The sequence below is a fragment of the Sugiyamaella lignohabitans genome, chromosome D (genome assembly GCF_001640025.1).
Source record: "Sugiyamaella lignohabitans strain CBS 10342 chromosome D, complete sequence".
NCBI lineage: Eukaryota > Fungi > Ascomycota > Dipodascomycetes > Dipodascales > Trichomonascaceae > Sugiyamaella > Sugiyamaella lignohabitans.
Genome location: NC_031673.1, coordinates 1,929,879 through 1,951,862, shown reverse-complemented (window position 1 = coordinate 1,951,862; position 21,984 = coordinate 1,929,879). Strand labels below are relative to the sequence as shown.

General features: G+C 41.9%; 9 protein-coding genes and 3 non-coding genes across 12 annotated transcripts; 8 read left to right on the top strand and 4 right to left on the bottom strand.

The window, feature by feature from the left end:
- Positions 1 to 318: 318 nt before the first annotated feature.
- HSP78 (chaperone ATPase HSP78) lies at positions 319 to 2,793 on the top strand (the record flags this gene model as incomplete). The annotated part of the gene is made up of 1 exon (XM_018882363.1): positions 319 to 2,793. The coding sequence occupies one exon, from the start codon at positions 319 to 321 to the stop codon at positions 2,791 to 2,793; it is 2,475 nt and encodes an 824-aa protein (XP_018736747.1).
- A 250-nt stretch (positions 2,794 to 3,043) lies between these two features.
- On the bottom strand, positions 3,044 to 4,282 carry AWJ20_5234 (uncharacterized protein; the record flags this gene model as incomplete). The annotated part of the gene is made up of 1 exon (XM_018882362.1): positions 3,044 to 4,282. One exon carries the CDS (start codon positions 4,280 to 4,282, stop codon positions 3,044 to 3,046), a length of 1,239 nt encoding a protein of 412 aa, XP_018736746.1.
- Positions 4,283 to 5,279: 997 nt separating this feature from the next.
- Positions 5,280 to 6,770, top strand: TNA1 (Tna1p; the record flags this gene model as incomplete). The annotated part of the gene is made up of 1 exon (XM_018882361.1): positions 5,280 to 6,770. The coding sequence occupies one exon, from the start codon at positions 5,280 to 5,282 to the stop codon at positions 6,768 to 6,770; it is 1,491 nt and encodes a 496-aa protein (XP_018736745.1).
- A 196-nt stretch (positions 6,771 to 6,966) lies between these two features.
- Positions 6,967 to 7,038, bottom strand: AWJ20_5232 (the record flags this gene model as incomplete). Its single annotated transcript has 1 exon — positions 6,967 to 7,038. It is a non-coding gene; the product is annotated as a tRNA-Glu (tRNA).
- Positions 7,039 to 7,043: 5 nt separating this feature from the next.
- AWJ20_5231 lies at positions 7,044 to 7,142 on the bottom strand (the record flags this gene model as incomplete). Its single annotated transcript has 1 exon — positions 7,044 to 7,142. It is a non-coding gene; the product is annotated as a tRNA-Met (tRNA).
- Positions 7,143 to 8,372: 1,230 nt separating this feature from the next.
- AWJ20_5230 lies at positions 8,373 to 8,446 on the top strand (the record flags this gene model as incomplete). The annotated part of the gene is made up of 1 exon: positions 8,373 to 8,446. It is a non-coding gene; the product is annotated as a tRNA-Val (tRNA).
- Positions 8,447 to 8,923: 477 nt separating this feature from the next.
- AWJ20_5229 (uncharacterized protein) lies at positions 8,924 to 9,883 on the top strand (the record flags this gene model as incomplete). The annotated part of the gene is made up of 1 exon (XM_018882359.1): positions 8,924 to 9,883. The coding sequence occupies one exon, from the start codon at positions 8,924 to 8,926 to the stop codon at positions 9,881 to 9,883; it is 960 nt and encodes a 319-aa protein (XP_018736744.1).
- A 388-nt stretch (positions 9,884 to 10,271) lies between these two features.
- Positions 10,272 to 10,685, top strand: AWJ20_5228 (uncharacterized protein; the record flags this gene model as incomplete). Its single annotated transcript, XM_018882358.1, has 1 exon — positions 10,272 to 10,685. The coding sequence occupies one exon, from the start codon at positions 10,272 to 10,274 to the stop codon at positions 10,683 to 10,685; it is 414 nt and encodes a 137-aa protein (XP_018736743.1).
- Positions 10,686 to 11,478: 793 nt separating this feature from the next.
- Positions 11,479 to 14,532, top strand: POL1 (DNA-directed DNA polymerase alpha catalytic subunit POL1; the record flags this gene model as incomplete). The annotated part of the gene is made up of 1 exon (XM_018882357.1): positions 11,479 to 14,532. One exon carries the CDS (start codon positions 11,479 to 11,481, stop codon positions 14,530 to 14,532), a length of 3,054 nt encoding a protein of 1,017 aa, XP_018736742.1.
- Positions 14,533 to 15,158: 626 nt separating this feature from the next.
- PEP12 (SNAP receptor PEP12) lies at positions 15,159 to 15,959 on the top strand (the record flags this gene model as incomplete). The annotated part of the gene is made up of 1 exon (XM_018882356.1): positions 15,159 to 15,959. One exon carries the CDS (start codon positions 15,159 to 15,161, stop codon positions 15,957 to 15,959), a length of 801 nt encoding a protein of 266 aa, XP_018736741.1.
- A 668-nt stretch (positions 15,960 to 16,627) lies between these two features.
- Positions 16,628 to 17,725, top strand: PRC1 (carboxypeptidase C PRC1; the record flags this gene model as incomplete). Its single annotated transcript, XM_018882355.1, has 1 exon — positions 16,628 to 17,725. One exon carries the CDS (start codon positions 16,628 to 16,630, stop codon positions 17,723 to 17,725), a length of 1,098 nt encoding a protein of 365 aa, XP_018736740.1.
- A 145-nt stretch (positions 17,726 to 17,870) lies between these two features.
- AWJ20_5224 (transcriptional activator xlnR) lies at positions 17,871 to 20,618 on the bottom strand (the record flags this gene model as incomplete). Its single annotated transcript, XM_018882354.1, has 1 exon — positions 17,871 to 20,618. The coding sequence occupies one exon, from the start codon at positions 20,616 to 20,618 to the stop codon at positions 17,871 to 17,873; it is 2,748 nt and encodes a 915-aa protein (XP_018736739.1).
- Positions 20,619 to 21,984: the final 1,366 nt, after the last annotated feature.

The window sequence follows — 21,984 nt, the reverse complement described above, 5'->3', positions numbered from 1 at the left end:
GAAAGATTAGCCATTTATGAACAAGTCAGTGAATCTAGACAAACTCCATCCGCTGGATGTAACCCAGTAGTATTTGCTAGAGAAAGCAGTCCCGTGGTCTCCGGAACAGGCCATCTACAGGGTTCCTTTGTCCAAACTAAAACCCTTCCATCCGCTGATAGTAAGAAGCATGATCAGCGTTCGAGATGGTTCTGGATGGTTCCTCGCCCTAATCATGACCCTGCATATCCCAACTATATAAGCAGATCACATCTCATGCAGTCCGACTTTGATAACTCATGTTCGCATTTTTTCATTAACAAGTCAGTTTGATTTAATATGATTACAAGCAAAGCTGTAATACAAAGTGCAAATAAAGCCAAGGCGACAAGGCAATTGTCACAGACACTGGCTATCCCACGAGGTGGTTCTTTCAGGACATTGTCTTCGTCGAATATATCACCTGTTCGCAGTTCACCAGACCGTCAGACTAGAATTGCCTCCCATGGTACAGGACTAGTCAGTGGTTCTTTATACAGGTCTATGTTAGCACAATCTCCAGTTTCGAAAGTTGGTTCGTTTATACCCCAACGTGGAATGGCCACTGGAGGTGGCGGATTGGGTCCTAATCAGATGAGATTCCAGCAAGAGGAGCAAGAACAGTCTGCTCTTGAAAAGTATGGAACAGATTTAACAAAGCTTGCCAATGAAGGAAAGCTAGATCCGGTTATTGGAAGAGATAAAGAAATCACAAGAACAATTCAAATTCTATCCCGGCGAAGCAAGAATAATCCTGCTCTGATTGGTCTGGCTGGTACGGGTAAGACTGCTATTATGGAGGGTCTTGCACAAAGAATTGCAAGGAAGCAAGTCCCTGATAGCATGAAGGAGAAACGAGTTGTGTCATTGGATCTAGGAAGTCTTATTTCTGGCGCCAAATATCGCGGTGAGTTTGAGGAACGACTAAAGAATGTTCTACAGGAAGTAGAGCAAGAGCATGGAAATGTGATTTTGTTTATTGACGAATTACATATTCTGCTTGGTCTTGGAAAAGGAGAAGGTAGTATTGATGCTTCGAATTTGCTTAAGCCAGCACTTGCCAGAGGTCAATTACAGTGCTGTGGTGCTACTACAATTGACGAATACCGAAAGTATATTGAGAAGGATACTGCGTTGGCAAGACGATTCCAGCCTGTTCTGGTTGAGGAGCCAACAGTCCATGATGCTATCAGTATTTTAAGAGGTTTAAAGGAGAGATATGAAGTTCACCATGGTGTTCGAATTACCGATTCTGCTCTCGTGACTGCTGTTGTGTACTCAAACAGGTACATTACTGACAGATATCTTCCTGATAAGGCAATTGACCTGGTTGATGAAGCATGTTCGGCACTTCGTCTTCAGCATGAATCTAAACCTGATAGCATTCAAGAACTTGACCGAGCAATCATGACTATTCAGATTGAACTCGAGTCTTTGAAGAAAGAGACTGACCCTATTTCGACAGACAGAAGAGCCAATCTTGAGAAAGAGTTGAAACTCAAGCAAGACGAAGTTGGCAGATTAAATGAGGTATGGGAGCAGGAGAGAAAGAATCTTGAGGATATTAAGAATGCAAAGTCAAATCTTGAACAAGCTAAAATTGATTTGGAGCTGGCCCAACGAAGCGGCAATTTTGCGCGTGCTTCTGAGCTACAGTACTCTGTGATCCCAGAGTTGCAAGCCAAGCTGCCAAATGAAAACCAAAAGAAAAAAGATGACGAAAACTCTTTATTGCATGAATCAGTGACCTCAAACGACATTGCTCGAGTGATTTCGAGAGTAACTGGTATTCCGACCGATTCGCTCATGAAAGGAGAAAAAGACAGGTTGTTGTACATGGAAGAGTCACTTAAAGGTAGGGTCATTGGTCAAGACGAAGCTATTAAAGCAGTGTCTGATGCAGTTCATCTTCAACGTGCTGGTCTGACAAATGAAAAACGTCCTGTGGGCAGTTTCATGTTCTTGGGCCCCACTGGTACTGGTAAGACTGAGTTGACTAAGGCTCTTGGAGAATTCTTGTTTGATGACGAGAATTCAGTCATTCGTTTTGATATGAGTGAATTCCAAGAAAGGCATAGTGTGTCTCGACTTATTGGTTCACCTCCAGGCTATGTTGGATATGAGGAGAGTGGTGAACTTACCGAGGCGGTACGACGTAAGCCATACGCAGTTGTTCTCTTTGACGAATTTGAAAAGGCCCATCCTGATGTTTCTAAACTACTTCTACAAGTTCTTGATGAAGGACAGCTCACAGACGGCCAGGGTCGTAAGGTCAATTTCAAGAACACAATCATTGTCATGACAAGTAATATCGGTCAAGATATCCTTGTAAGTGACAAAGAGCTTGAGAATGAGGATGGTACAGTAAGTGCTCAAACGAAGCAACAGGTTCTTGAGGCCATGAAGCATTACTATCCCCCTGAATTTATTAATCGTCTGGACGATGTGGTGGTATTCAATAGACTCTCTAAAAAGTCGCTGGAATCCATTGTCGATATTCGTCTGCGCGAAGTTCAAGAAAGATTACTCGACCGTCGTATCAAACTCGATGTTGACGAATCTGCCAAGCAATGGCTTGTTAATAGAGGCTATGATCCATTGTATGGAGCTCGGCCGCTCAACAGACTGATTCAAAAGAGTCTATTAAACCCACTTGCCATGCATCTACTTCGAGGCTTCATTCGGAACAACGAGGATGTCGAAGTCACTGTCAAGAATGACGAACTATTTGTCAAGCCAAATCATAGCGAAGCTGAGGAGGTCGAGGAGAACTAATTGTTTAATATTGTAAATATGATATGTTAATGGGTATTAAGGTACATAAGAAAATAAGATAATTTATTAATAACCACTCCTGATCTATTGTCCTGCAATTTGTTTTAAAAGAAATTGTGCACTGCTTCATGCCCAGACAGGGACCAGGGGATGACAGTCTCTGGATTTTCTTCTATCTTTTGGGAGTAATTTGTCATTATACATTCAGCTGATTATAGGATAATATATTTACAGTACCTTACATAAACGGTTATGCGGAAGGGGCTTGCGATGGGGCCGGGAGTGACTTATCACCAGTGTCTATTAAAGAAGCATGCGGGATGGAATGAAGCACCTCATCCGTCCAGTCACCTGGGTTGCTGTATTTTCTAGTGTATGGAGATCCAATTCTGCTGGCTTTTGCAAGCTCCATTTTCTGTCGCCAAATTATTTCAGCAGGATCTTGATCAGGCTCAATCCATTCAAAACCTTCTCCTCCACGGGCCCAGTACTCTTTCATCATAGTTTCTTGCTCAGGTTCAATTGGCTGCATTCTACGAGCTAAAAGCTGCTTGATCATATGTAAAGAGCATTCGCCCTGATTCTCAGGAAGTGCACTGTTCATTCCAGCTAGAATAGAGGCCATCTTCATCTCAGCTGCATGGCTGTATCTATATGTGGATGGAGTTCCTCCAACCCACTCAAGCACTTCACCTGCTCCTGAAACTCTTCCAGCAGATGAAAGCACTCCATATATAGATATACTTGACAAGTAGGTAAATGCCATTACTTGAACCATCGCTGTTGAAGGCCAGTCACCTACAAGCCCGCTTCGTAGTAATGCTTCAATTGATGCAAGAATAGACCCAGTAGCTCCAACCCAGTAAAGACCATACTTTCTCATTTGCTTGCGAATATATCTGTGGTATAAGCTTTTCGTTCCCACAGTGGCATCCATTATTGCTAAAGAATTATCAAATTCTGCATTGTATGCTGCCCGTCTAAAGGGGATGATAGATACTTCCCGAGGGATATACGTCGTTCCCAGTTGTTTGTTATAGGCTGTCAAAACCTCTATAGATGATGTTGAACTGGGTGCGATAGACGGAGATGGTCCAATAAAATACTTCTTTAACATGTCGGTTGTGAGTTTGACATTTTTCGACTCTAGAATGCCTCGTAGTAACTTTCTAGCTTCTTCGACGGGAGTCTCTGGCAGTGGATTATCAGCCTTTGAAGATTCTGCGAAAGTCGCTTCCAAAGTAGTACAAGCTTGTAGTGCAGATAAGACAGTTTGTTCTGATACAGGAGATTCACTTTCTAAGATATGATTCTTGATTTGTGCTTCAAGCTGGTGAAGGTCGTGCTGATGATTCTGAAAGTCTACGTGATTCGAGTTTGCCGAAGTGCTCGCAAACCGGCCATTGCGAAGCAAGATAATCTTGATCCTTGCTGGATTATGAAGGCACAAGGGCCGACTCAATGAAGCCAATAACCTTTGCCTTATCATCTTATCGACTGGTTCTTGGAGACCTATCTGATCTGCGAGCTATATGGCCCAGTCCTGGAAATTTCCAATGCGGCTCGTGCGGCGTCCTCGCCGCATATTTTTGAGGCGATAAAGCTCTATCGCCAAAAAAAACTTTTTTTTGATGTTTTTTTTGGCGACTGGATTAGTCGTGCGAAAATATAATTTTGGCCCCCACAGTAAATTTTAGTGCGTTTTATTTATCTAGAAGATCTATTTACTAATAAATCCAATTACTGGTAGACATGATATTACTATCTACTGCAGAAATAGAATTTAAAGTTGATGCAGATCTCGCGAGGCTGCATGGTGTGGCCATATCACGTTTTATGACATATACCCTGGGGTAATAGCAATAAGAGTAAATACCTGACAACAAATAGAGATAGCATATTATCCGGATAAAAGGCTACCTCGTAAACAATAAATTACAGTTTACTGACCATTGTTCAATACCCTAAGAGTTTATTGATCTTTAAGTTTAAAAAAATACTAATTAAGTCCAAGCATTGATGATCATTAGTCCCTGCGATACTTCTCAAGAGAAAACTTTAAACACATAAACTAGCCAGAACTGACCCCACGAGTTTAAATCGTATTTTACTGCTAATCTGTTTCGGGTCCAAGGCACTTCACATTCTAGCGCCCTCGAATTCGAACGTTTTGAAGTAGTTAAATGCCTTTTGCTGGCCGATCTTTTTGGTGAATCTTGCATATTGGCAAACAAGGCATGAGATTGCGCAATCTTTGAATCAAAAGTCGATATCTGAAACCCCAGCTCTACTAAAATATAGAGGTACCACATGAGACATTCTGGATGCGATGTTATATATTTTAGCCTATCGGATAAAAAAAAATATCACTGGTTGATCTGACTCGTGAAAAATGTTTCGGACGTATAGATATACATGTATATAATTATATAAATACCAGGTAGTGGATCACGACGGTAATTTATTGGTACTATCCTTATACAACGATGTCGGAGTCAATAAAAAGTCCCAGCGCAAAAGTTGATCCCTTGAGTGAGACAAACTCAATTGATATCCGTTCTCCTTCAGTGGAAAGTGGATATGCCGACGATGTTACCCCAGCTGAGAAAAAGGCTCTAGTACGCAAAATTGATAGAAGGATTGTTCCACCAGTGACTTTACTGTTCTTGCTATCATTTTTAGATAGATCTAATATTGCCAATGCTAAACTTTTTGGTTTGGTGACTGATTTACACATGTCCCAGGAACAATATCTAGTGACATTATCGGTCTTTTTCGTCGGATATTGTTTATTTGAAATTCCTTCCAATATTATCCTCAAAAGAACTTCGCCTAAAATATGGTTACCACTTCTTATGGTGTTGTGGGGAATTGTAGGAACTCTTATGGCTCTTTCTCAGAGCTATGGAGGATTATTAGCAGCCAGATTTTGGCTTGGCTGGTGTGAAGCAGGTGTTTTTCCTGGCATTGTTTTTTACCTCTCTTTATACTACAAACGTCAAGATTTACTGACTAGAATTACTTTGTTCTGGTCGTCCAGTTCTCTAGCAGGTGCTTTCGGTGGTATTCTGGGATTCGGTATTGGTAAGATGGACGGTATTGCAGGTAAGCGAGGTTGGTTCTGGATTTTTGTTATTGAATCCTTGGCTACTATTGTTCTTGCTGTCGTCTGTTATTTCCTCATCCAAGATATTCCTCAAAAGGCTAAATTCCTTAATGAGAGAGACCAGGTTGTTATTAAAAGTGTTTTGGCCGAGGAGAGTGATTCGTTGAGAAATGACTCATTTAGTTGGAAGGTTGCCAGAGATACTTTTAAGGATTACAGAGTATATTTGTACACTTTCACATGGATGGGTCAAGCATTACCTTTATACTCGTTCACTTTGTTTTTCCCATCGATTATTGCTAATCTTGGTTTTACTGCTGCTCAGGCCCAGCTCATGACTGTTCCTCCTTATGTCTCTGCTACCCTTGTGTCAGTTGGAATTGCTGTAATTTCTCAGAAGCATAACCGAAGAGCCCCTTACATTATTGGCCTCTCTGCCTTGAGTATTATTGGTTATATTTTGATTCTTTCCTGTAAGAAAGTAGGCGTTCAATACTTGGCTACCTTTTTCATTGTCACTGGACTATACTCGGCTTCTGCTCTCATTTTTACTTGGATGGCCGCTAATGTTTCTGGACAAGTTAAACGTGCCGTGGCACAAGCTATCCAGATCTCCATTGGTGATATTGGTGCTATTGTTGGTTGCCAAGTTTATCGCCCAAATCAGGCTCCAACTTATCCTGCCGGTCATGGAGTCGCTCTTGGCTTTTTGGGTATGTCAATTATTACAACTCTGATTCTTTGGTACACCCTTGACAGAGAAAACAAGCGAAGAGACGAGATTACCAATGGACCTCCTACGGACAAGTCTTTTATCACAGGTGATGATTTCACTGGTGATGACGATGTTAGATGGAGGTATATTAAATAGTCTCCAGTGATTATGCTACACGGAGTTCTATTTCATAATCTCCCCTTTTTGTATATGTATTTAATGAGATGATTTATGTTCCGCTTGAAGAAGCTTGATAGAATGGCTCACTATATCGAAGAGATAAGTGATAGATCTGTTCTAGAAGAAGAAAACGACCCATAGCAATCAAAAAAGGATCTAGAGCCAAAAAAGACTCCGATACTGGGAATCGAACCCAGAACTGCTCGGTGAAAGCGAACCGTGCTAGCCGTTACACTATATCGGAAAAGCTGCTCCGTGCCAGGCTCGAACTGGCGATCTTGGGATTACTTACTTGTAACAAGTAATCAGATTATGAGACCCACGCTCTACCAACTGAGCCAACGGAGCTTTTTCTTGAAAATCGTTTCGCAAAAATTATTGGCACCTGGAGCTTTGAAAAAAACCGATTTTAATTGTTTGAAGACCATCCCTGGAAATAGTCATTAATATGGCAATTTAATTCGTTTTCTTTTTGTTGGTTTGGTGAAGAATTCGCTGCAAGAATGGTGAGCTGATACTTGGATATTGAGCAACATGCACATGCGAGTTTAAACTTTACGGAATTTGGCGGGTAGGTTAAGCCGTTTGGTCCCTGTCTCAATTTTTTCAGGTAGTCTTGCCAGGAGAAGAAAACCTTGCCATTTCCTAAAGATGTACCAGTTACATATTGTCGTGTTATTAAGTACAATGTGTCGGTGTGGTAAAGGAGGACTTTACAGTATGAGAGGTCTAAAATGCAGTCACATATATCAATATGCTCAGTAGCAACGGTATTTTTCCATTCAATCAACCAATCAATAAATCTTGTTTATTTTTTTTTCCATTCTCAGCAAAAGCCAAGCAATCCTCATTTTCCAAGACTACTATAGCAAAACTATGTTCAATTAATCCGATTTTAAGTTTAGCACGATTCAAACAACATCTACCCACAGACACTTAAAACTATGAGGATGACCTCATCTCATATTTGGCCAATTATTCATTGCTCATAATAGTAATAGATATACAATAGATCATGATCATGATTCAAATTCCATAGTATCCATAACTGCTAGAACTGCGAGAAGTGAATTAGTTTCAAGCCCTTACTTTAGCCATCACTGGGATGACAATTCTCATATTCACCTGATTACAGGCTGTTTCAAGGTAACTTTAACATGTTCGACGCGACTAGACTCCTCTAGTTGCTCACAGCTATAAGCCATGAATCTCATCCATGTCCCTTACCACGCAGAATTAATAAAACACATTAAATTCCATTATTTGCACATCATCAATGGACGGCTGTTTAATATGCCTTTTGTAAACTTTTCTCAGGTTGCAATAAAATAAAATCGCTAAAAAATTCTAAACCACTAGTATGGGTCCTAAAACATTAGAAATTCAATTCCCAGATACCATTATAGAACAAGTCTTTTTATTTATTTGACGAGCATTTGTGGAAACCGCAACTAACATCAAGCACTCCTGGAGAGTAACAACATGCACGGCTAACTTGAAATTCGAAATCTTCGTTCTCAGGGTAAGGAAATAATACATTCTCCTAAATAGATTCAGAAAAAGTCCTTTTCAACAATTGGTTCGATGGTCTAGTTGGTTATGGCATCTGCTTAACACGCAGAACGTCCCCAGTTCGATCCTGGGTCGAATCATCTTTTTTGCTGATTCCTCATTCACGTGGTAGTTGATCTTGACAAGTCTCCACGATCTGTATTTCCTGCTTGTTCGGACTTCCCTCGACAGATCAAGAGTATTTTTTTTTTCAAAAACTTAAAAGATAAAATGACCCAATCTAAAAGAATCAAGTTGATTATAGATAGCGACCCAGGAGTAAGTTCAATTTTGTCATTGGGTATAGTCGGTGCGGATGTGTCGGGTCGACTAACATGGAATAGGTTGATGATACCCTTGGAATATTGCTTGCTTTGAGCTACGAGAATGTTGATGTAGAACTAATTTCACTATGCTTTGGAAATATAGATACAACCAATTCACTTCGAAATATTCTCTCACTATTCCATGTGTTAAAACTCGAGAATGAGCATCGAAAGAAAAGAGGCAAAACGACCCTGTTCACCAACCAAAGGCCGAAGATTGCGGTAGGTTTAGAAAACGCTCTCGATGGATCGATGCACAATGCTGAAGAAGTTCATGGTTGGGATGGCCTCGGAAATGTTCACGAACTAGCCAAAGAGTATACTGCCACTCAAGAGTGGATCGACTTGTTCAAAAAGGAAGAACAAGCCATGCACAGCACTATCGAGGAAGAGTTATCATTTATTCCTTCCAGAAGACCATCTTACTTGGAGATTCTTGACATTTTACGAGAAAATGAGCCAGGAACTGTGATCATCTGTGCTATTGGTCCATTGATGAATCTTGCCATGGCGGCTCAGATCGACCCAATTACTTTCTCTCGTGTCAAAAAGGTAGTTTCGATGGGTGGTGCACTTTTGGAACCAGGCAATGTAACACCTACTGCTGAATTTAATGTCTTCTCAGACCCTGCTGCTGCTGCCATTGTCTACGCGTTGAGTTCGCCTTCTCCAGAGGCCACCCTCCCAGAAAACACCCCAGAATCGCTGCTAAAATACGTTAAGTCGCCAGATTATAAACCTATTTCACTTATAATCGTTCCTCTTGACATTACACATCGCCATTTCTTGAACGAGAGCACATTCGCTGAAAAATCTAAACCATTAATCGATCAACAATCGCCTCTTGCCCTCTGGATGTCAATTTGGATGGGAACATCGTTCGATTCTATGAGACAGATCAATGCCCCTGGTGTACCAACACTCGTCCATATGCATGATCCTCTTGCTGTATGGTATGCAATTACTTACGAGTCTAATGACAATTGGAAAATAGACAGTCAACTCGATATTCGTGTCGAAACTGTTGGAAGGTGGACATCAGGGTCTCTACTGGTAGACCGTAGAGGAAGACGAAAAACTGACAAGCCAACCCATAATGATAGAGGTCAATGGCTGCTATCAACGGTTGGAAACCGAGTAGATGTCTGTGTGGATTCTCCTGGCCATGGCGAGGCTTTTGGAAAGGAACTTTTAGATATGATATTCCATTAATTGCCTACCAGAGCCAACCTATATATATACTTTCTGACCATTTCTAGAGTGCTGGAAAGAGCAATGCAGTTTCAAAATTTGTTATTATTTTATTTATGTCTGCGATCAGATTTCTGTAGTCCTACTAAACCTAGAAGAATATGTTCAATATTATCAGATGATAATTCTGGAAACTTTAACAACATTTGAATGAAAATTTCAATTCGTTATTAAATAGATCTCTTCGGGCTTATCAGGGGTGCATTGATAAGGGCAAGGGGACACTAATTGGGAAGTGTAATTGATTTTGACGCGTTTGATGCGCGGCAACGCGTCAATTGTATATACTGTATAACTCAGTTCAAGCCATTTGTCCGAGTCAACACCACCACACAGATTCAAAATCGCAATGTCCAAAGGCAGGCTACAAGCTTTGGCTGAGCTGAAGCGACTCAAAGAGTCTGGTAAGAAGCGGAGTTACGAAGTCGAAGATGATGACGATATTTATGACCTCGTAGACAATGCTGAATATCAACAGCACCAGATGGAACGTCTTCAACAAGATGAATTCGTGGTAGATGACAAAGGTGAGGGTTATGCTGAAGATGGTGCTTACGAATGGGAAAACCACGAATATGCCAATGATTCTGATGATGAAGGAGATAAAACACAACGAGTCTCAAAGAAGGTTAAAGTGGACAAGACGGCTAAGCCCAAGAACAACAGAGACGTCAATGATTTATTCAAGAGAGCTGCTGCTGTTTCTAAACCAGCACCTAGGGTGAGTACTACTTATTGCTCAATTTCAAAGTACGCGATTTAGAATTCTGGAAACTAACATTGAATTGCAGAAAATTACTGCTGATGATGATTCGTTCATGGACGACCTTATGGGAAACCTGGAGTCAGATGCCAAAAAGGAAAAGAACATTTCTAAAAGAGCTGGTAAGATCACGCTCCCTCGGGGTGGGTCGTCAACAGGTAATTTGGATTTTGAACCTATAAATTTGGAGAGAAATCTTGCGCCGGTTCCATCATCTCCACCTCCACTTCCCACTGGCGGTGATAACTATGATGACGAAGCAGAGGGTGCTGATTCTGGTTTGAATGTATTGGAATCGCCTCATGGTATCAATGCTCGTTCAGTTTCACCAGAGAATCAAGATCAGGAAATGATCGATGTTCCTGCTGTAGCGCCAAAACTTGGTGAAGAAAGTGATTCCGAAGACGATCTGGTTGTCAAGAGATTTCAAACATCGAAAAAGGTGGCCCCAGTTAAAAATGTTAGCTCTGTTAGACAACAGCCACAACTTCCAACAGAGCCTTCAGTGGCTCCTGCAAATTACGTTGCCCCCAATGGATTCTCGGATGAACAGATTTCTTCGATACCTCAAACTTCAGAGGCTTCACGTTTACCAGAGAAACTGGACGACAAGGATGTGGTTGATGAGAACGGCAAGTTTCTCTTTTACTTTTTGGATCACAAGGAAGTCAACACAACATTGCTATTGTTTGGTAAAGTCAAGCTTCGAAATAGCGACAACTTTGTCAGTTGCACGTTGAAAGTACAAGGAATTACTCGAGATGTATACTTCTTGCCAAAAGAAGATGTCTCAATGGAAGATGTACATACAGAGGTATGGCAAAAAGTACGATCACAGTTCAACTACGAAGCTAGAACTAAGAGTGTGACTCGAAAGTATTGTTTTGAGCTCCCTGATGTCCCAGCTAAAGCTGATTATTACAAAATGCTTCTCCCATATGACAGACCACTGCCTGAAAACTTTGAAAAACAATTACGGACGGTTTCAAGGATTTTTGGTTCCAGGACTGGAATGTTCGAGCAATTTGTCTTGGCCAGAAATATCATGGGACCTGGCTGGCTAGAAGTTTCAAATGGTGTTTTTGATCAAGGAGTTGAAACTACCTCAAAGGTAAGCGTTGGAGTTGAAGATCCCTTTGAAATCACTCCGCTCGCTGACTCAGTTGCTCCACCACCACCATTCACATTAATGAGCATTTCCATCAAGACGGTAATGAATCACAAGGATAATAAGCATGAAATTGTAGCCATCACAAGTCGTGTTTACAAAAACGTCGCGCATGATACAACAGTCCCCGCTGAGAAACTCAATTCAACAGTAGTTACGATAGTACGGCCTGTAGATAAGGTTTTCCCAGTCGGGTTTGAAGATGAAATGAAGAAGTTGAACCATCCAGGAAGAACTTTTGTAAAAGTCAACAACGAGTCGCAACTTCTCAATTACTTCAGAAGTCAGATTCAGAAACAGGATCCAGATGTAATCCTTGGCCATCAGTTGGAAAATATTCAATTGAATATCATACTTCATCGTATGAAAGCCCTCAATACAGCAGATTGGTATAAAGTGGGTCGTTTTAGACATAGAAAGTGGCCCAACAGACTTGAGGTCTTTGATTGTCGTAATATCTTTGCCGGAAGACTCTTGGCAGATATTTCCAATGACATGGGTAGATCTATTACTTTAAAGTGTGACACATGGTCCCTGACAGAGATGACGTCCTTGTACCTAGGTCAAGAGAGAGACGATATTAGTAACGATATCTCGGAATTCAAAGGAATCCACGAAGCTGGTGGTCTTCTGTTGGTATTACAAAAGTCGGAATTGGATACCAAATTTGTTGCCGCTATTGCTTTGAAGGTACAACTGCTAGCACTTTCGAAACAGCTGACCAATTTGGCAGGTAATTCATGGGCTAGAACATTATCAGGAACTCGTTCCGATCGAAATGATTTTATCTTGCTACACGAATTTTTCAGACAAAAGTACATTGTGCCTGATAAAGAGCGTAGAGGAGATAAACCCAAAGACAAGTACCAGGGTGGTTTAGTATTTGAGCCAGAAAAGGGGTTGTACAAGTCTGTTGTATTGGTGATGGATTTCAACTCCCTTTATCCTAGTATCATTCAAGAGTACAATATCTGCTTTACTACAGTCGACCGTAGCAAATTCGACGCAGAGAGCAAGGAACCTCCACCAGTTCCTGATTCAACAGTCGAAAGAGGTATCCTTCCCAGATTAATTGAAAATCTAGTTACACGTCGTCGTGAGGTTAAGCGACTAATCAAGTCCCCTGATGCTACAGAAGCTGAGAAAGCACAATGGGATATAAAACAACAAGCTTTGAAATTGACTGCAAACTCCATGTATGGCTGTTTGGGTTCCCAAAATTCTCGATTCTATGCTCAAGCTTTAGCTGTACTGACGACCTCGCGAGGAAGAGAGATTCTTTCAAACACTAGACGATTGATGGAAGACAATGGCCTCAAGGTTATCTATGGTGATACAGATTCAGTTATGATAAGTACAACTGCTTTGGATTATCAAGAAGCCTTGGTTATTGGTAATGAGATGAAGAAAAAGGTCAACGAGCACTACAAAAGACTTGAGATTGATATTGATAATGTGTTCAAAAGACTTCTCCTTCTGCAAAAGAAGAAGTACGCTGCTCTTAATATGTCTCAAACTGCAGATGGTGAAATCAAGACTAGCATGGAAATCAAGGGTCTAGATATGAAAAGACGTGAATATTGCCAGCTTTCAAAGGACGTATCCAAGTATATTTTGGATCAATTGCTTGAAGAAGAAAATGAAGAGGCTATTATCAACAATATTCATGATTATCTTCAGACGCTGGGAGAAGATATTCGCGCCAACAAGATCCACACATCCAAATTTCTTATCAAGAATAAGCTGGGAAAAGATCCTACCGCTTATCCCAAAGACAAACCTCCCCAAGTACATCTTGCTTTAAGACGTATGAAGCAGGGAGATATTATCAAGATTGATGACGTTATCAGTTATATTATTGTTGGTGGTGAGCTAGAGGGCAGACCAGTAGGCGAACGTGCTTACACTTATAGTGAAGTGATCAAAGGTAAACTCCAAGTTGATGGTGAATACTATATCTTGCATCAGATTTTCCCTGCCGTAAAGAGATTATGTGCTCATTTGGAAGGAACAGATGAGACTCGTATAGCTGAATGCCTTGGCTTAGATCTCAAGAAGCATAATATCTCTCTTCCTTCACCAAACTCGAATATTTCCAATTTCCAACCTTTGGAATCTACAATTAGCGACGAGGAGAGATTCAGAGATACACAGAAACTTGTTATCACCTGTGCATGTGGAGAGAAAATTGTCTATGAAGGTATTGGAGCGACTGATATTTCTCTTGACGACAAAGGACTCAGATGCCCTGCTTGCAATGAGTCGATTCGTTTCTTCAAGATTAATGCTCAGCTGGAATATTTGATCCGATCGGTGATTGCGAAATACTATGAAGGGTGGTTGGCATGTGATGATAGCGCATGTGGCACTCGTACTAGACAGATCAACGTCTACGGTAAGAAGTGCTCGGGACAGGAGGGTACTTGCAGAGGCTTGATGTCGTATGAGTTCAGTGACAAGAAAGTTTACAACCAGCTCTTGTATTTGGAGAGTCTGTTTGATGTCGAAAAGATCAAAAAGAAGGCAAACTCAAGCACTGACGTGAACAAGCAAGAAATTATAGTGACTGCTGAAAGAAACAGAGAGCGCTTTAATGCCAGTCGATCAGTGGTAGCCAAGTACCTAGATAAATCTGGCCGAAGGTACGTCGATATGTACGGAATATTTAACTTTATGTAATCTATCAATAATAATGATTTTAATAGTGAAACTTCAAGCCAGAGGAAACATATCTGTTATAAGTGAGTGTTGAGTGAGTGATTTACTGGATGTACTTGATTTGTTTATTCATTGCATTTTTGAGTGAAATATGTCGGCGATCCCTGATTATCCTACATATTGCAAGTTAGCACATATGCATCAAGTCGCATCATCTTCAAATTGTTTTGGACATTTTTACTGAGTAGTAGAGCACTATCTATATGGATCATATAAATCTAAAATTATGTCAATTTGTTGGGGTATCCCCTTGTCTCAGTGAAGAGGATGATAGGCTAGATGACCGAATGAGGCTCATTGAACGAACTATCAAATACAGGGTCACTTTTTATATATCAGTGAGAGTATTCAGGTCTAGCTGGTCTCGGATGAACTGTTTCAATCTTCAGAAACTAAATATTGACTGATTTTACGAGCCTGTTATCGTGGATTGAAATTAGCTCCTGAACTATAGTGGCGTCAAAACTGACGACTTATGCAGAAGCTGTTGCGATTTGATCGCCTTCAATAAACACAAATCTCTATACAAAGAATAACAACAAAGTTAATAATTCTACAAAACCAAGACAACAGAGAAAATTGAAACTATGACATCTTCCTATGCATCAGGGCCTAGCGCTGAGTCAGGGTCTAATCCGGAAACATACAGACAAAACTTCGATGTCCTCAGTTCGGTAATCGCAAACAATATTTATTCTCTGACATCGAATCTTAAACTTATCCAAAGATTATCATCCAAATTAGGGACGCCGAAAGGTAGTCAGAGAGATGAACAAAGGTTGAATGAATTGCTCGATGATACTACTGCTAAGTTTAAAACATATGGAGACGACGTCAAAGTGCTGGGAGACTGGGATAGTGCAAGTCTTCAAGCTACACAAAAGTTTACTCAGCGGAATTTGACGAAAGACTTCGGAGGTGTTCTCGATGAATTTCGAACTGCACAAAGGGAGATTGCAGCAAAGGAGAGAAAGTTGTCAATGGCTCAGAAAGCAGCAGCTGAAGAGCAACATCAAACAGAGACTACCCCGCTTCTTCAGCAACAGCAACAGCAACAGTCTCAAGTGTTGGATTTTGTTTCACAAAATGAAGTGGATTTCAATACCTCTTTAATTGAAGAACGAGAAGGAGAAATTCAAAACATAGAACGAGGTATCTATGAGATAAATGCCATTTTCAAAGATTTGGGTACTTTGGTTACCGAGCAAGGAACGCAAATCGATGCTGTAGAGGATAATATCTCGAATATGGCAACGAATACAGAAAATGCATCCAAACAATTAACACAGGCTGATAAATATCAAAGGACGCGGGGGAAATGGTCATGTATATTTTTGCTTGTGCTACTTGTCGTTTCTTTGATTGTAGCTCTTGCTATTCTAGCTTGATCATCGCGACCTAGTGTCGAGTTCTTTATTTATGCATTTTCTCTTGAGTAAAAGTATAATTATACTTTTCCAACACCTTTACTCAAGAGTAGTTAGTCTATTTAATAAAATTAATATTTGCAAGTGCAATGAAACGATATGTAAACTTATATAAGAGAGAAATTGGTATACAATAACTGGTGAAATTCCAAAAACAATGATGGCTGCCGACCTCACTTTCATCACTGCGTTTTTAATATTCTTTTTGCAGGTACTCAGAGTAGCAGGAGTCCTAGTTCCTCCTTCTTCTTCACTGAATCACACAGATGAGAGTCTTGTGGATCTCGACATAGCTGTACCCCAAGGATTGTATAGCCCAACTAAACTCAACGTCGATACTGTAAACCAATATTCGGGATATATTAATGTTGGTCAGAGCTCTGATCATCATTTGTTTTTCTGGTTTTTTGAATCTCGACATGATCCTAAAAACGATCCCGTTATACTATGGTTAAATGGCGGGCCAGGCTGCTCTTCTTTAGAGGGAGCTATGTTTGAACTGGGTGTAAGTAATATTTTTACAATTGTTTTGCTTTTCTTTAACTAACATTACTAGCCGTAAGTAAAAAGAAATTCGAAAAGAAAGTTGAGTATTCACACTAACATTTAGCTCATCGGTGGATGCAAATATGAAGTTGAAGCGAAATCCTTACTCGTGGAATAGCAAGGCAAATGTTATCTTCTTGGATCAGCCAGTTGGCACTGGTATGTCTTATTCTTCCGGAAGCAGTGTGGACAGAACAACTCAAGCAGCAGAAGACGTTTATTCTTTTCTCACCCAATTTTTTGAGAGGTTCCCTCAATACTCGTCGCACAAGTTCCACATTGCCGGAGAGTCGTATGCTGGTCATTATATTCCAGTTTTTAGCCAGTATATTCTTTCTCAAAAGAACAAAAATTTCAATTTAACTTCAGTTATGATTGGTAATGGACTGACGGACCCTCTGACTCAGTATAGTTATTATCAACCCATGGCCTGTGGTCAAGGAGGAGCACCAGCTGTTGTCAGCCAGAATGTTTGTCAGAATATGCAACGGAACCTGCCAGCTTGCTTGAATTTGATTCAAACTTGCTATAATAATCCGAATTCTGAGAGTTGTTTCATTGGTACTCTAACCTGTGAACAGAGTCAACTCGGCCCTTATCAACAAACAGGAAAGAATGTGTATGATGTTAGAAAAACGTGTGATCCCAATAGTAACGGACTTTGCTACGAAGCCCTCAACTATGTGAATCAATATCTAAACCAAGCAAATGTAAAGCAAGCACTTGGTGTACAGAACTCGATCACCTTTCAGGATTGTAACAACCAGATCAACTCCAATTTTATCAACAGCGGAGACTGGCTACAACCAACTCAGCGCAGAGTGGCCAATGTTTTAGACGCAGGAGTGCCTGTTCTGATCTATGCTGGCGATAAAGATTATATTTGTAATTGGTTAGGCAACAGGGCATGGACTCAGAATTTGCAATGGTCGGGCCAAACTGAATTTAAACAGACGAAAACCAGAAAATGGCTCACCAAAGATAAGAAGACGTATGCGGGAGATGTGACCAACGCCCGTCATTTCACGTTTGTTAGGCTTTTCAATGCGGGCCATTTAGTTCCCCACGACCAGCCCGAGAATTCTCTAGACATGGTGAACCGCTGGATTTCTGGCGACTATAGCCTACAGGGTCAGAACGGCTTGCCGAGTGCTCACCAGGCTTTTAAGGAAACAAGCTGATAGTAAATAGATATCTAATCAATAGATTCAACTTTGCTAGGTAAAAATAAAAAGTCGTAATGTTCATATATTGTACAGCTATAACATGAAAATGTACATAAACAATGAATAGAATGTTTCATAAATAAATTTGAGGTGGTGTGTTTTATTGGACAGCAAGTCCTCTTCCTCCTCTCTTCCACCGATAGAGGCCAAGAACATCTTGTTGCTTCCTCCGAGCCTCTTCTTTTGGTATTGAGCCAATTGATGTCTGACTCTGGTCACTCTGCAAAAGACTCATAGTGGTACGCATGATTCTTCTGAAATTTCGCTGGTATTCTGTATTGAGAGTAACAATACACACTTCGTGAGCATGCACAATAGTCTCACAGGCAGCCACAACCTCTTGCGAAGCTTCAGACTCGACACGATCAACAATGGCCAAAAAGACAAAACTGCCTTGTAATAGGTAAATACCAAAGAAAAATGGCATCAACATGAGATCAGGGTCAATAGTGAGAATGCGTCGGATGGACTTGACTGCAGCAATAGCATGGTTGGTGACTTTTCCAAACTCAGGATTAAGCATCAAGGACTCGGAAAACTCCAGAAGCTCGATAGGATCCCAAGATACACTATACAGAATATGGAACACGTGAAGAAGCTGGAAAGCATAATCCCTCCAGGCATTTTGGTATGCATGTTGACAAGGAATAGGATTCCAGTTCTTAACAGATGCCGTGTATTGGTCAAGGAAACCTCGCACAGTCGATCTCATCTGTCTACATGCGTCGTTCAGTTGTAGGAGTGGGTTTTGTTCGAGGTGGTGGATTTCAACTAGAGTTCCCAAAATAGACATTAACGGCAAGAAGTATCCGTAAATGCCTTGACCAGTGACAATGTGACAGATACCTTTGATTCGCGATGGATCCATTTCAGGACTGGTGATTTCAATATCAGATTCCCAGATATCTTCGTCTCCTGGTCGATATACATCCATACACTCAGAGTCGAGAATTGCTAGAGGTCGATTATAACACAGGCCGAGATGTCGGTCGACCATATATAACAGCCACCACGTCCTACGTTGCTCTTCTCTTGTTTCAGGATTAATACCAGGTACTTCTTTATTCAGTTTGAGCTCCTTAGCAAGATCCCATGCATTGGCCCACCATCTGAGCGAGGTACCCTTGTACTCAGAAGCAGAAACAATCGTTGCAATCTGAATATACGTAATAACATCGTCCAAAGTGCCAGGAGCAGTCAGCTCAGTAACTGGTGACAGGTGGTCAATTGTCAGAGTAGTAAGTTTTGAAATAATAGTAGATCGAGAGGTTGGAGTGCCGGTGACTAAAGGATTATCAGAATGATGAGCAGCAACCAATAACATGGCGAGAATTAGTGAATAAGACGTCCTTCGTGGTCGTATAGGAGATAAAATCGACGATTTTCGAACAAGATATGCTAGTACATGGGTTGAATGGGAAAAGTACTCTTCCAACAAGTCTTCTGCTAAAGACATTGGCAAAGGATCCAGTAAATGTTCAATAGTGTCTAAAATGGGATATCGTCGTTCGTGTCGAGATGAAGCAGATCCAGTACTGCCAGTATCCATGAGCAGATTTTGTGGAGAATGGCTGGCTCCAGATGCAGGGCCACCAATGCTGCCATTAGCACTTCCTCCAGTGTGGGCGTGAGAATGGTCAAACACTCGATTACTGGGGTTATTGTGCAACCCAGCCTGGTCCATTGGCGACAATTGATTCGTTCTATACATACTTCCAGGTGAATTACCATTTTGTGAACTCACGGAGTGCGAGTCAGACGCACCACCTGAATTATTAGCAGCTTGTCCTTGACCCACTCCTACACCACTGCCATTTGGTCGATTATTATCATTACCATTGGGTTGAGGAATAGCACCAGTAAAACTATGATTATCCACATTTGAATTCTGGAACCACGGGCTTGGTGCATTGGTTAATCCCAATAAACTGCCTGGTGAATGTTCGAGCAGAGGTGAAAAACTTGATAAATGAGACGACTGGCTTAAACTATGCCTCCTAAGCGAGTTTCCTGTATTATAAGACCCCAAAAACGGGTTATGGCTATCGGGAATTGCAAAATCCGACGAACCATTCGAAGCATGATGAGAATCGCCGCCATTTGTATTGTTATTATCGGCATTTGGATTACCAGTGTTGTTATTAGAAGAGTTATTATCAGTCTGGCCCGCACCGCTAGGTTTACCATCGTTGATATTAGTATCAGTATCCATGACATCGTCCTGATCTTTTCGTGATCCTGGAGACACAGACTGATTCCCCACTATACTAGAGCGATGATTAATAAAGTTCGAGGGCGAATTGTTACTGCCCGCAGCACCCACAGTTGGGTATCCCGCATAATGTGACAGAGACGTGAGACCAATAGCGCCATCGCCATTAGTCCGTTGACCCTGGTTTTGAACAGGCACCTGGCCAGGCTGCTGCTGCTGTTGCTGCTGCTGTTGTTGTCCTGGAGGCTGGATCTGGCCTTGATTTTGACCCGTCTGCTGTTGTTGCTGCTGTTGCTGTTGCTGAGACTGCTGATGCTGTTGGTGTGGTTGATGCTGCTGATGCGGTTGATGAGCCTGTGGCGGTACTTGACCCGCTACTGGACCTGGTTTAGCATCTCCGATAATAGAAACAATCGAGTCATGAGATAAATAAGCGTTCGGCGAACTGCCTGTCCCGTTCACAGACACAAACCCGTGCGGAGAAACTGACGACGACGTCGGCTGGCCTGCCGAAACCGGATTCGCAACCGTATTATCACCCGCAGCCACCACCGGCGCGCCATCGTTCACAAACTCATTAGTCCCACCAGTCCCCGCACCCCCATTACCACCGTTCCCACCACCGGCAGCCTGCATTGCCGCTCTCTTCGCCAGCGTATTCAAATACGTCTGACTGGCCTTGCCTCTCCGCTGAGGCACTCTCAAATAACAACATTTCAACTTCAACTCTGCAATCCCTGTTAGTCACGTTCACACTAGCCGGTCGGGGGTGTGCCTCCGGCGGCTGGGGCGTTGCCCCAGACCCCACTGCTCGCTTCGCTCGAGCTTGCTGGCGGTCCACCGAAAGCTCGCGAAGCGAGCACAACCAGGTCTGGGCGGAGCCCAGCCGCCGGAGGCACGCCCACCCCCCAAATATCACTTACCAACACAGTGAGAACACGGATTGCCTCCGTCGCACTTCGTTCGGAGGTGGTTACACTGGTCACAGGCCCGTTGCACGCGCCGCCGTACGGGCTTGCCAGGCTGTGTTTGGGTGTCGGAGTTTGCTCCTCCTCCTCCTTTCTTTTTGGCGGGTACTAGACCCAGCCCTAGCTTCGATTCGTCGTCGTCGTCAGCCATGTGTTTGTTGTTTTCATTTCTAATCTGCGTCGCAGAGCTCGGGGCTAGTTGTGTGACTTGCGCGTTGTCACCCATTAAATATGTCGTGAGACCCACTGGTTAGTGTGGTCCAGTCGCTGTTTTTGTCGAGATGAATGGCCAGTCGCGAGTTAAGTGCACAGAATACGGTCGTTCGTTAGCTTGCTCGTTCGCTCGCTCGTTCGCTCGTACTTGTTCTTCTCGATACACCCCTTGCTAGAGCTGTTGCTAGAGCTTCGCTGGAGCTGTTGCTAGAGCTGTGCTGGAGCTATTGCTGGAGCTATTGCTGGAGCTGGTAGTGAAACTGTACCAGCCAAGCTTGTCTTTTTGGCTTTTTTCCAGCTGTGAATGGTAGAAGGTGAAATCGTGTGAGTCGTATGTGTCGTATCAGACGTCTCTGCAACAGGTGTGTCTCAGCCCGTATGGTAAAGTCCAGTTTCACGTCAACAAAATAACGTCACGGGTTCACAGTTCAAGGTGCGTTTTCGTTCGCACCTGTTCTTCTGATGAGTTCTACGCTTTTGACGTACACTTTTGGATTTCTTACTGACCGTTGCACTGGTAGTGTTGTAATCCGTAGTTTCGTTTCTTTCGTTAGCGATGGTTCAGTTCAGTTCAGTTCAGTTGTGGCTAGCTTTTCGACCTTGACTTTCACTTAGATTCTGACCTATATCGCAGTGTTAGCAGTGTTGAATGGCGCTGACTGGGTTTCGATGACTAGTACTGTTTGATCTTCTCAACAAGTCAGCTGATACTCCACAAAAAAAATATAACTAGTGGAGACAGGTTGAACAGTCTAAATATTTGAATCTGCCAAGGAATAAATGATATTTAATATTTTTCAATAAAAATTGAAAAAAACAAA